This window comes from Podarcis bocagei (assembly GCF_964188305.1).
Source record: "Podarcis bocagei genome assembly, chromosome: 13".
NCBI lineage: Eukaryota > Metazoa > Chordata > Lepidosauria > Squamata > Lacertidae > Podarcis > Podarcis bocagei.
This window is the reverse complement of record NC_138138.1, coordinates 32,103,861-32,116,564: the sequence shown is the minus strand read 5'-3', so window position 1 is coordinate 32,116,564 and position 12,704 is coordinate 32,103,861. Positions and strand designations below refer to the sequence as shown.

The window sequence follows — 12,704 nt, the reverse complement described above, 5'->3', positions numbered from 1 at the left end:
TGACCTTGGGCTAGTCACACTTCTTTGAAGTCTCTCAGCCTCACTCACTTCACAGAGTGTTTGTTGTGGGGGAAGAAGGGAAAGGAGAATGTTAGCCACTTTGAGACTCCTTCGGGTAGTGATAAAGTGGGATATCAAATCCAAACTCTTCTTCAAACTCTTCCTGTCCAGTGTCTGTCCTTCCATGTATTTGCGAGATTTACCACCCCAACTTTCTTCCAAATAAAGCTCATAGTGGTTGTACCCTTGTTTTATCAACCTGTGGGGTGCTGGAGTTTGAGGCGTGTGGGGTGACGAAGTTATGATGGTCGACGGTTGGCACTGCAGCTAGGTGGGCTTCTAGGGGGAGGGGTTTTCTGCATCATGAAAAACTTAAATAAGAATCTTAATATGCACCATCCCATGACTGTGATACTGATGTAGAATAGGGGAAAAAATATTTACCCAAATATTCCACATGTTTCTGGATTGTAAATAAATTCAGTACATTGATTTTGATGAACCATTTAAAAGGAAAAGCTCATTAGAAGTAGAGAGGTTTTCACATAGAAGGTGGAATAATCAGGGAGGTTTTTCTCTGTTCAGTTCAGGGCTTGCCCCTCTAAGCCAAAACAGAACCTCCGTTCTCAGATGCAAGCTACCATTTGTATTGAAAAACCTAGCATTTTAGGCCCAAGTTAGGAAGTTAGGCCCAAGTGCAAACAACAGGAGAAATGTGTTCAAAGCAATGCAGTGGAAGTAAACTATCCCCATATTTCCTTATCATGAACCTAAACCTTTGCCATCAAAGAAATTTTGTAAACATGTTTTTCCAGAAGCACAGGGAGGCCATTATTGAAACCAGGGAACTGTTTCACTACCCTGAAATTTTTGAAATCACTGTTATTAATTTCCAATCTTGTAGAGTCAACATTAACATCAAAGGGTTTGTTTTTTTAAAGGCAGAGTAGAAAAGATGGGTCATTCAGTTCTGAACTGTGCAGAAGTCACAGTGTGCACCTCTACTCTGGAATATGCTCCCTAGGGAAATAAGACAAAATCTCCCTCCTGTTCTTTAGTTGCTGTCTCAACAGTTGTTGCATTTGTAGTTCTTGTGAGAAATTCTCCCAGTGTGCCTACTGCAGGGAACTATTGCAGCTTGGAGGGGAATTGAGAATGTCAGAATGCTGCTGTGGGCTGAGGAGGCATGTTGTTGTGCTTTGGTGGTTATTAATACTGCTGCTGTTGCTGATGCTTCTACCTTCTCTTGTATCTCAAGATATGAAAGATGGATGCAGTTATTATAGAAGCATTCGGGACAATTTATATCAACCAGGTGATGCTGCAGTTGGTGGGATCTTCTCTCTCATATTTCCTGAATTTGTTTTGCTCAATTTTACAAATCTTCCAGAAAAACATCACAAAGCATTTATGTAAGTTCTTCTGCATTGATTAGAAGTACAATTCCGTTAGCCCAGTGATGATTATGGTTGCCATTCACTGAGTGAAGGGTGGGATTTCAGCATGACAACAGTTCATGTATTACAAACTTGGATTTAGGATACTCAGAAGTGCAATGACTATCATAACAGATTACATCAATGCCCAACTCATTGGTAACAATTCTAGATATCAGCAAAATTGCAGAAAATATTATTTTGGAGAGGAAAGGATGTGTGTGTCACATGAGGTTTACAATTGCATTATTGTACACATTGCTGGGAAATAACACTACAACAAATAATTAATAAAAGTAGTTTGAGAAATGTGTAGATACAGTTGTTAAGCTTTTGAAACAAGGTTGTAAGGTGTATTCGCTTCCATGAAACTTGCAATAAAGTGAAAATTTTGGGATGCACAAAGGCAAGCTTTTGCTCCTGTAAATGAGTGAGTCATTTCAAACAGAAATACTGCCACACAGATCAGACATCCATAAATTTTAGTAGAAGTTTCATACTGGGTTTTATTAATAGTACTTTCTGGATATCCTTCCAAACAATGAAAAACAAATAAAGAAACAAAAAAACAAGAGCACGATTCAGCTACTAATCTCAATGCGGAACAGGCAAGGGCAGGCTTAAGTTTATTTTAGATATATTTCATACAATTTATATACCACTTGATAGTAAAGAAAAATGTCAAATTTTCTCAAAGGGGGTTAATTTTGACTGGGTCATGCCTCACCAAATACAGGGTGGCTCAAAAGAAATTCATCACAACAAATTATATGGGTACAGATAACTAACACACAACAAAGTGGCAGTTAAATTTCAGGCTGGCAGTTGGAAAGAATAGTGCGGCAGTTGGAAAGAATAGTGGAGTCAGAAAAAAGGATTATTTTTCCTTACTGATATTGTGAATGATGACAGTGAACTTGAGTCAACAACAAAGAAAGTGAACTCTAAAGCAGTATACCTACTTTTGGGCCACTCTGTATTATCCCTTTTGCTCACGTTTCCACACCTACAGCTACATTCCCATATTCTTTTTGTTCTTAACATCCCTTTCATATCCTCATGTGGATCAGGTGAACAGCAAACTTTCTACATGAAACTGAGGGTTATAATAGTCTTTGTAATAGATGGCGCTATGACAACTTATCTATCTTATTGCAGTCCAATGTATAAAAATTATCAGCATGTCCTCACATTTATTTTTGCCATTCATGAGATCAATAAGAATCCCAGGCTGTTGCCCAATGTCACTTTGGGTTTCCACATCTATGACAACCTTTTTGATGCAAGAACTATATATGAGACCACCCTGGACCTACTGTTCTCAAAGCAAATGAATGCAATTAATAATTATGATATGAATAAGGATGTGTTGTCTATCATTGGAGGTCTCACTGTAGAAGATGCCTATCAGATGGCCACCATCTTGAATCAGTACAAGATACCACAGGTGTGTTTGTCTCCAGTCTTCTTATCTGCTCCTTTACATGAATGGAATTTGTGACTATGCTTAAGTTCTGTGCAAACTGATGGTTAGCTCATTCACACATACAATGTAGCTCATGCAATTAACAATGCAAACCTTTATATACATCTAGTCAGAAGTAGCATCTACTTCATTAAGTTGAGCTTAGTCTCTGAATTATTCAATTAGAGCAAGAGCCTAAAATATTCTGTTGGAAATCACATGCTGGGATGTGAGTGTGGAAGTAATATAGAAAATCTTATTTCTAAAGAATATTCAGAAAATTTAGTACTACTAGATACCTAATGGGCAATTTCTTGTTATTTCTCCAAGCTCTAATAAGCCTTGTCTCCTGTATTATAGTAGCTCACTTATGGAGCCTATGACACAAAACTGAGCAGCAAAACACATTTCCCTTCTTTATACCGAATGGCACCAAGTGAAACTATTCAGCCTGTTGGGATTGTCCAGATACTCCTTCATTTTGAATGGACATGGATTGGCATCATTGTTTCAGATGATGATGATGGAGAAGACTTTGTGCAGATTTTAACACCTCTGCTTGCCCAGAATAGCATTTGTGTTGCCTTATTGCTGAAGATAGAAAGAGCATCACAAGACCGTGATGAGGCCTTCAATACACAAATGCCAAAGATTGATGCAGCACTTCAGTCTGAAGTCAATGTGTTTATTGTCAGTGGAAATTATTATTCTCTGTGGGACTTAAAACTCAGAGTACACGTTTGTGACCTTTTCAAAATAATTGATATTAGGAAGGTTTGGATTATAACAGCTCGGTGGGATTTCACTCAGGAGATAGATTTATCCTCTGGTTTTGAAAGGGCTTTCAGTGGCACCCTGTATTTCTCAGTACAGAAACATCCTGTTCCCAGATTCCATAATTTTATCAAGAACTTAAATTCGGATGAATCACTCATGCACTTTCTATGTTTGTTCTGGCAATATGCTTTTGACTGTTCGATTCCTAGTGAAGGGTTTACACGTTGTCAAATGTGTGAAAGATGTACAGGAAAGGAGAAACTGGAAACATTGACTGCATCTAGGTTTGAGATGGATATGACTGTTGAGAGTTATGTTATCTACAATGCTCTCCATGCAATAGCTCATGCTTTACATGCCATTGATGTTCCAAGCCAAAAACTAATGCTGGCTAATAAAGGCAAATTCAAACCCTTGAATATTCAGCCATGGCAGGTAAAGTCTATCATTCTGATGAATTTCATTTTGCAGGTGAAATAAACTCTGATGGTTAAATTTTTAGCACACTCTTATAGCCATGATATTCTCTAGAGATCTTTTAGTGGAGAATTAAATCCAATGGATGTACCTTGGCTCTGTGAAAGGGTGAGGTTTTCACATTCCCAGATTGTATTTTGTCATTAACCAGCTCCTTGAGTTCAATCAACAATTCCCTGATTGCTCTGAGCCACAGATTCTGAAATTGCCCAATATGTTAAAGGAAGGAAGGAAGGAAGGAAGGAAGGAAGGAAGGAAGGAAGGAAGGAGGGAGGGAGGGAGGGAGGGAGGAAAATCAAGCTGACTAGGTAGATGTCCTGAGCGCAAGTGGAGAGGGATAGGAGAAGTGGAGTGTCTTCCATTTGGATGGACATATTTAAGTTTTAATCATGGTGAAATATTTTCCCAGAGCACCCCAATCACTGACATGCCTTCCCCTGGAAATTTTATTTATATCCCACCCTCCCCAGCTTGCTCAGAGCAAGCTTTGCTGAATGGGAGAAAGCTCTCATAAGGCTGGAGGAAATGTCCTAAATTCTACATTTTGGCCTGATCCAGCAGGCTCTTCTTATAATATAAAATGTTTGCCTCTGACTGAATGGTAGCTTAAACAGATTCAGAATAATAAGCTCAAATTTACAGACACACAATAATGTTCTTTCTCAGTTTAGGTCCATTCTTCACTGAAAAATATTCATTTTAACAATGGTGCTGGGCATGAAGTCCTGATAGAAAATGGAGAAGTTTCAGCTGGCTATGATATCATCAACTGGGTTGTTTACCGCAATCGAACTGGTCTCAAACTCCAGGTTGGAAAAATTTCAGCAAATCATAGTTTCACTATCAGAGGGAATATGATTGTGTGGAATAACAAATTCAAACAGGTAGGAATTTATATATTTCACAATATTCAGGAAACAGCCATTAAACATGCCCCAGGTGATATTCAAAACATAAACACTACAAATTCCTCTCTCATGCAGAAGGACATTTTGTGACACTTGCGTGTTGAGTCACAGTAGCCCCCCAATAATTCACACTTCACACATCAATTTTTGTTTAAGGTTTTTGGCATAATTTTGGCCACAACTTTATTCAAATACAAAAATGTGAGTGGTTGCTTAGGCATTGGTTATGACTATCTGTCCTTGCCCTCAGGGACAGAGCTGGCCTTCCGGACACCAGCGGAAGCCAGCGTAGGAAACAAGTATTGGGTGAGAAATAAAGCTGGGCACCAGACCATTACTTCTCACCCTCGTGTTCCTGTGGGGCTTGCACGGCCCAAGTCCGACTCCGGGGACAAGGACGAAAGAATGGCAAGCCCCTGGATTTCCTTTAACGGAATTCCCATTCGCATCATTTGGAGGGGTAGGCACTTACCCCTCCAAGCACCAATTTAACCAATGCCTAACCGCCAACCTTACAAGTTGTGACGATTTGCTACGCAGTAGGCAAAAACCAAATGGCACCAGCCAATCAGCCAGATGGCAAAATTCCTACCAGGCCCCCGCTCCAAGGCGAACGACCCCATGACAGGCATAGCAAGGTCAAGCAATCCTTCAATACCCCCCTTAAACAAGGGAGGGAGGGCGGGTGATCCGATGCAAAACGGCCAAGAGGCCGTGCCAACGTCTGGCCCCTGTATATATAGACTCTGACCCCTCCTCCGAATTGGCAACAATCAAAACACCCCAGCAACCCAGTTTAACCATTTAAATGGTCGGGATTCAACTAAATTTGCCTAGTCACTGGAGGGTGGCCTGTTCCCAACCGCAACACGTGCTCTCTGTTAGGGAGAACACGCTTTGTAAAAATGCCAGATTCTTTAGATCTACACTGTTAGGAGACATACAGAGTAAGCTGATTTTAAAGCTGACATTGTCCCCCATAACCTCTGAGTGGTTAGAGATTCCACTTAGTTCCAAGCATGCTGTGTTTCCTTCTGGACGATGAGATGGTGTCTATATTATATATCATTTATTTACACATAAATACATAGGCACAGCAGGATCTCTGCCCTGTAGCTTGCCTTCTTAGGTCACATAATGCCTAACTTACCCTCCTAACACCTCCTGCACTATGCTTCTGCACACATTATTTCCAACTCTCTATTCTAAATGCCAGGCTTATATATGCAGAGCAGGAAAGGCCTCATTAAAATGCCTTTTCACACTTAGCCCTTTGATCATGTGTTGTCTTAATGACCCATTACACCAGGCTAACACCTCAAATAAAATTAACTCTTAACACATACTGCATCCAGAAATGACAGGTGTCTGGTCCCAGTTTTATGGCTCTGATTCCCTTTGGGCGACATCAGTGAGAGCAAGAGGAATGTATTGTCATCTGGGAAGCCCAGGACTTCCATATACACTGCCCAGCCTTGCGTCCCGGAGAAGTCACTTCAGTACCACTAACACAGCAAAAACGATGCAGTTGTTCAGACTACATCCCCAGAGGAACACTCTATTGTCTTGAGTCAGACATATGCTAACAAGAACAGACAGCAAACTCACAGGAGTCTGATGCCCACAAACACATAACAGTATCATCAATTTTTGATGCTGTTTAAAATTCAGTATGTTGCCATTTTTAACTGCTTTGCATTACAAAAAGGTGCCCCATCAGGAATTGGAAGTCATTATTTCATGCCCAAAAAAAGAGAAATTATAAATGTAGTAGTTGGTCTGAAAAGACTGGTGCCACCTTCATTTTTAAAAACTTTTTGTTTGAACAGACACCACCTCAAGCAATGTGTGTTGACAGCTGCCTCCTTGGATATAGAAAGATGGCGCAGGAAGGGAAACAAGTTTGCTGTCATGACTGTGTCCCATGTCCAGAAGACATGATATCTAAAGAAACAAGTATGAGACATCAATTTTCATTGGGATGTGTCGGGGAGTGAGGAGGAGGAGGAGGAGGAGAGAGAGAGAGAGAGAGAGAGAGAGAGAGAGAGATTCATTTTTTCGAATAAAGTAACAACATATAGAACAGTTAGATAAAGACAAATGAAAATGAAATGAGATACATTGCACAGATTCTAATCTGATTACCAGTCAAAGCAAAAGATAATCACACCTGCAAAGGGGAAATTCTAAGGAACTAGCAGGGCCAGTGGGGAATAGGATCCAAAGCCCATTCAGCTGGGTCACATGACCTTGCAAACTGGTGTAAATTAAGCTAGCAAAAGTGGCGCCAACTTGGATCCCAGATTATGGGTGCCCAGGGTGGTGCTATGACGTCATGATGTCACATGTGTGCGCCGTGACATTATGATATCACATTGCACGAACTGTAGTGGCAAGTGGGCCTGGCCCAGACCCTGAGACATGGACACGAGCAGTCTCCATTTTTCAATCTCTGCAAAAATAAATCCCTTCACATGGCCCTAACTCCTAGGCTCCCCTACCCACCCACATAGGATAACTGTTATTCCACACACCTACAAAGAAAAGTCAATGAAGGAAATCCAGGCATGCACATTTCATCCACCCTGGCAAAAAGGAGAAAATTGACAGTCATTAAATGAAGAACACAATATCATTTTAAATATACCAAGCAGCTTGGGTACCAAGAGGAGATAGCGCAGGTAGACTCGGAAGCATGTCATTCTTAAAAATTAAAAATAATGAGAAATACAATGTTTATCATTACTTCATTATCTTCATACACTAAACAATGACATATGAATGGGGTAGACTTAATGATGTTATGTTTGCCCCTTTTAGATGCAATTAATTGTGCCAAGTGCCCAGAAGACCAATATTCAAATGCGGACAAAAATGAATGCATAAACAAAGTTAGAATTTTCCTATCCTATGAGGAGCCCTTGGGGATTGTTTTAGTTTCTCTTGCTGTTTCCTTTGCTGTAGTGACCGGTATGGTGATATACACATTTGTGAAGAACTGGAATACCCCCATTGTCAAAGCCAACAACCAGAACATTACCATCACTCTTCTCACCTCCATCCTGCTTTGCTTCCTTTCTTGCTTGCTCTTCATTGGCAAACCTGGGATGGTGACTTGCCTTCTACGGCAAACAGCCTTTGGCATTGTATTCTCGGTTGCAGTTTCTTCTGTGCTGGCAAAGACCATCATTGTGATCCTGGCCTTTCTGGCCACAAAGCCAGGCAACACAATGAGGAAATGGCTAGGGCAGAAGGTGGCAAATGCTGTTGTTCTCTCCTGCTCCCTCATCCAAGTAGGCATTTGTACCTCTTGGCTGTCAAGCTTTCCTCCATTCCCAGATCTTGACACGCACTCTCTGGCTGGGCACATCATTGTTGAATGCAATGAAGGTTCAATCACCATGTTCTACTGTGTCCTTGGCTACCTGGGCTTTTTGGCTATCATCAGCTTCACTGTGGCTTTCCTTGCCAGAAAGCTGCCTGACTCTTTCAATGAAGCCAAGTTCATCACGTTCAGCATGTTGGTGTTTTGCAGTGTCTGGGTCTCCTTTATTCCAGGTTATCTGAGCACGAAAGGGAAATACATTGTGGCAGTGGAGGTGTTTGCCATCTTGGCTTCCAGCACTGGCCTCTTGGCTTGCATTTTCTTCCCCAAATGTTATATCATTGTTCTAAGACCTGATCTAAACACCAGGAAGCAACTAACAGGAAAAGGGAATTAATTATTTATCCTTATTATAACCTTAATTGTGTGTGTGTGTGTGTGTGTTGTGTACTTTCAGTCCTTCTCCATTTTCTATCTAGCTTTCATGCAATGTATTCATTGAACTGTATTTGTAGATCAATGCTTCTAGTGATGTTGGTTCTGTGTAATCGGTTGGATTCATCATGTCACAGTTTACAGTTTGGTTTCAGAGGCATTGTGGGGTGGTGCTTTGAATAGAAGTGAAAATAATAGCTGTGCATCCCTACTGTTATAAAACATCAAAAACTTCCATAGATATAACAACACTTTCGCAGCCCTCATGAATATATTATTACTGAATTTTTGTGGGTGTGGCAGGGGGGTATGCTGTATGCTTGAGCCCCTTTACAATTCCTGTATGCAATACGCATCCAGTTCCTGGAATATCAAAGCTATCTTCCTGGTGAGATAATGGCCCTTTAGGTATGGGCCATTAAGGTAACAAAGGGAGTTGTTCTGTGGCATATGGCAAATGGGTTGAACCGCCTTCCTCAACTCACTGGTTAATAGAAATACAAAGGCCATCATAGAACAGTTTCAGGTTAAGAATGGACCTCCGGAACAAATTAAGTTCGTAACTAGAGGTACCACTGTACAATTGTGATTGCTACCAAGTACATAGTTAGATTTATACCTGCCCCCATCCATCTTTAAACAAACATTCCATATGAAAATACTCAGGCTAGAATGAATCACAGACACTTAGCTTTGCAAATAAGTGAATTGTTGCAGTTGTAGTTGTAGTAGTAGTTGTTGTTGTTTATATACCACGATATACCTACAGGTCTCAGGGTGGTTTACAGAATAAAATCAAAAAATAAAACCACAAAAAACAACAACAACCCAGTAACACCCACTGTGGCTTACTCAGAGTTTCCAGCAGTGGCATGAAACAAATTGGGAGTAAAACAAAGAAGAAGAAAGGTTCCAAACGTCTTAAAAAGAAAAGTACTTGGTTTCTTTACAAAAAGGATCATGTAGTCTTTGAGTTTGCAAAGCTTATAAAATCCTTTCTTAGAGAGATTCTTCATTTCACATGCAGTATTTGCCAAGTTGGGAGCCAAACTATGGCTCCTTCTTGTATTGGTCCAAGAAGCACACAAAGACTGAGAAGGGGGAAATTGGAGGCTGCTGAGAGCCTGCTAAGCCACAGCCACTTTAAACATGAGCTCAGGGCTCAGGTTAATGCTTTTTTATATATACAAATAGAATGCTCCACACAATGGAGACCCCTGATAAAGCAGAATACTTGATAGTGTGAGGTGTTCTATTCACATTATGATAAATGGATGTGGATGCCCACTGCAGTGGGTGGGATTTCGTGCACAAGGATGTTGAGATGGGGTGTCCATGTACAATCTTTGCCTCCATTCATGGATACAATGTCCGTATGCTTAGGCGAACTGGCATTTATCATAAAATGATGAGCAACCTTGGAGCCCCTATGGTTAGGTAGAAAGGCAGCATACAAATATTTTAAATAGGGAAATAATTATTAGCAAAAGGTTGTCTCCAACAAAGTTCTACTCTAAGTAGCCCCACTGAAATTAATAGTTGGAAGTTTGTTATGTCAATTCATGTCAATGACTCTGCTCTAAATGTGAAAGATATTGGACACAACCCTAGTAGTCTTCCATCTGAGGTCACCAGGCAAAATTCATTTCTATTTTTTCTGAGACATTTTCCGCAAAGCACCTTGGATCTCTTTGTTTCTCAGGCTGTAAATTATGGGATTCATCAGAGGTGGCAAAATGGCATACAAAACAGCAGCCAACAAATCCAGAGATGGAGAGGACAAAGCCTTTGGTCTCATGTAGGATAGCATAACAGTAGAAACAAACAAAGAAAATAAGGTCAAATGTGGGATACAGGTGGAAAAGGCTTTATACCTTCCCTGTGCTGACTGAATCTTGAACACTGCAGAGAAGATATAACTGTAGGACACCAAGACGAGCGAAAAGCAGAACAACCCCACACAAAAGACACTGGCAAGCGTGAAGCGCTCACTGGCTTCCGTGTTTGTACAAGATATCCTATATAACTGAGGGATATCACAGAAATATTGTTCAATCACATTAGACTGGCAGAAATGTAGCCTAAATGTGTTTACAGTGTGAATCACACCATTGAGGACACTGCTGAGCAACGAAGCAGCTGCCATTTGAAGACAGGCATTCCAGTTCATAATCAGCATGTATTGTAGAGGGTGGCAGATTGCTACATAACGGTCATAAGCCATAACAGTGAGAAAGGACAGCTCAGCCCCTGCAAATGTGACAACCAAGAAAACCTGGGTGACACAGCCAGAGAATGAAATCACATTGACATTAATCAAGGAATTGACCATGGATTTGGGCACAGTGGTAGAAATGTAGCAGGCATCAATGGAGGATAGAAAAGCCAGGAAAAAATACATGGGAGTATGAAGATGTTGGATTCGGGTTATGGTTACGATGATGAGGAAGTTCCCCATTAAGGCTGCTAAATAAAGAGAGAGAAACAACACAAAATGTAAGATCTGGAGCTCTCGAATATCAGAAAACCCTAGAAGGATGAATTCTGTCACAGATGTTTGGTTTACCATTCCTTTGGTTGGAAAATATTCTGTGGAGAGAACAGGAGGAAATGTTGGCAAGAAAACAAAGATTTTTCAAGTTTCTTTGTCACCATTGTGTGTTTAGCAAACCCACTATGAGCTTTTATTTTTTGGTAAAACACAAAGTGTAAAGCAAAGATGTGTAAGCGTGGCTATATAAGGTGGTTGGGAGAAGAACATTATCTAACTGAATGGCTTTGACATACAGTGGTACCTCGGGTTACATTCGCTTCAAGCTACATATGCTTCAGGTTACAGACTCCACTAACCCAGAAATAGTACCTCGGGTTAAGAACTTTGCTTCAGGATGAGAACAGAAATTGCGCGGCGGTGGTGGGAGGCCCCATTAGCCAAAGTGGTGCTTCAGGTTAAGAATGGTTTCAGGTTAAGAACGGACCTCCGGAACAAATTAAGTACATAACCAGAGGTACCACTGTACTCTGGATTCCTAATTCACAGTTTGTCTGTGCTTGGGAGATGGAGGGTCTTCCCTGTTAACAGAACAACTTGAATAATTAAAATAGAGTCCAGAGATAAAATGAAACAAAAACAGTGCATAATTTGAGCAGAGGGGGAAACAGAGGGATTTTGTCTTTTTTTATGTCAGGCCTTGTACAGAAAAGGCAGATGTTCAACAAACATACAGAGGAAAATTCCCTCAAAGCTAACAAGACAATAATAACTCATGTTATATCAGCAAGGATCATGCCATTCTGATGGGTAGGTACACAACATCTCCTCCTCCACCACCACTGTCAGCAGAATTAACCCTTGAGTTACCAGCTGAATGATCCCTGCTGTTGTTCTTCCAACAGTTCCTAGATATTTTATGCTTATACTTTAAGTAGCAAACCAGGAGTTCACAGATGGCAAACCAGGCACCATTAAGAGGTTTGTGGATTACAGCTCCCATAAACCCTGTCCATTTACCATTGTGGCTGGGTTGATGGGAGTTGCAGAATCCGGAATCTGGAGGGCCACAAATTTCCCATCTATATACTAGTAGAATATACATATAATTGGAAGAAAAGAAAGAAGAGATCATGAAACAAGGAAAACTGTCTTTCTTTTCTACATTGCAACTTGTTCATTGAATTAGCTGGTTATATTGTCAGTCTTAAAAGAATGTATTATTTTGCTTTTCAAATCTCATTTGCCACATTTCTTTCCTACAATGTACATCCTTCCTTTTTATTTAAATTTTTGAATCACAGTTTCTTATCAGTTTGCAGGTCTTCTGCATTCACAATCTAGAATGGTTTAAAATTTAATGGGGAGGCTGTAGCATTACTGTCACACT

At 40.5% G+C, this 12,704-nt stretch overlaps 2 protein-coding genes across 3 annotated transcripts in view; one reads left to right on the top strand and one right to left on the bottom strand.

Moving 5' to 3' along the window:
• Positions 1–11,392, bottom strand: part of LOC308571752 (olfactory receptor 14A16-like) — a gene marked incomplete at both ends in the record, with an annotated part of 46,870 nt that extends 35,478 nt beyond the window's left edge. The window contains one exon of the mRNA XM_081167384.1: positions 11,327–11,392. Within this exon, the coding sequence (XP_081023510.1) occupies positions 11,327–11,392 (66 nt within the window). The remainder of the gene's footprint in view (positions 1–11,326) is intronic.
• Positions 1,866–12,704, top strand: part of LOC308570477 (olfactory receptor 14A16-like) — a 32,250-nt gene continuing 21,411 nt past the window's right edge. Inside the window, exons 1-4 of one of the 2 annotated variants that reach the window (XM_081165344.1) lie at positions 1,866–2,883; positions 4,827–5,039; positions 6,893–7,019; positions 7,884–8,853. In XM_081165344.1, the coding sequence (XP_081021470.1) occupies positions 2,527–2,883; positions 4,827–5,039; positions 6,893–7,019; positions 7,884–8,785 (1,599 nt within the window). In that variant the 5' untranslated portion in view covers positions 1,866–2,526 and the 3' untranslated portion in view covers positions 8,786–8,853. Of the gene's footprint in view, positions 2,884–4,826; positions 5,040–6,892; positions 7,020–7,883; positions 8,854–12,704 lie in introns of those variants that run through there. The other variant, XM_081165345.1, reaches the window with a different exon arrangement.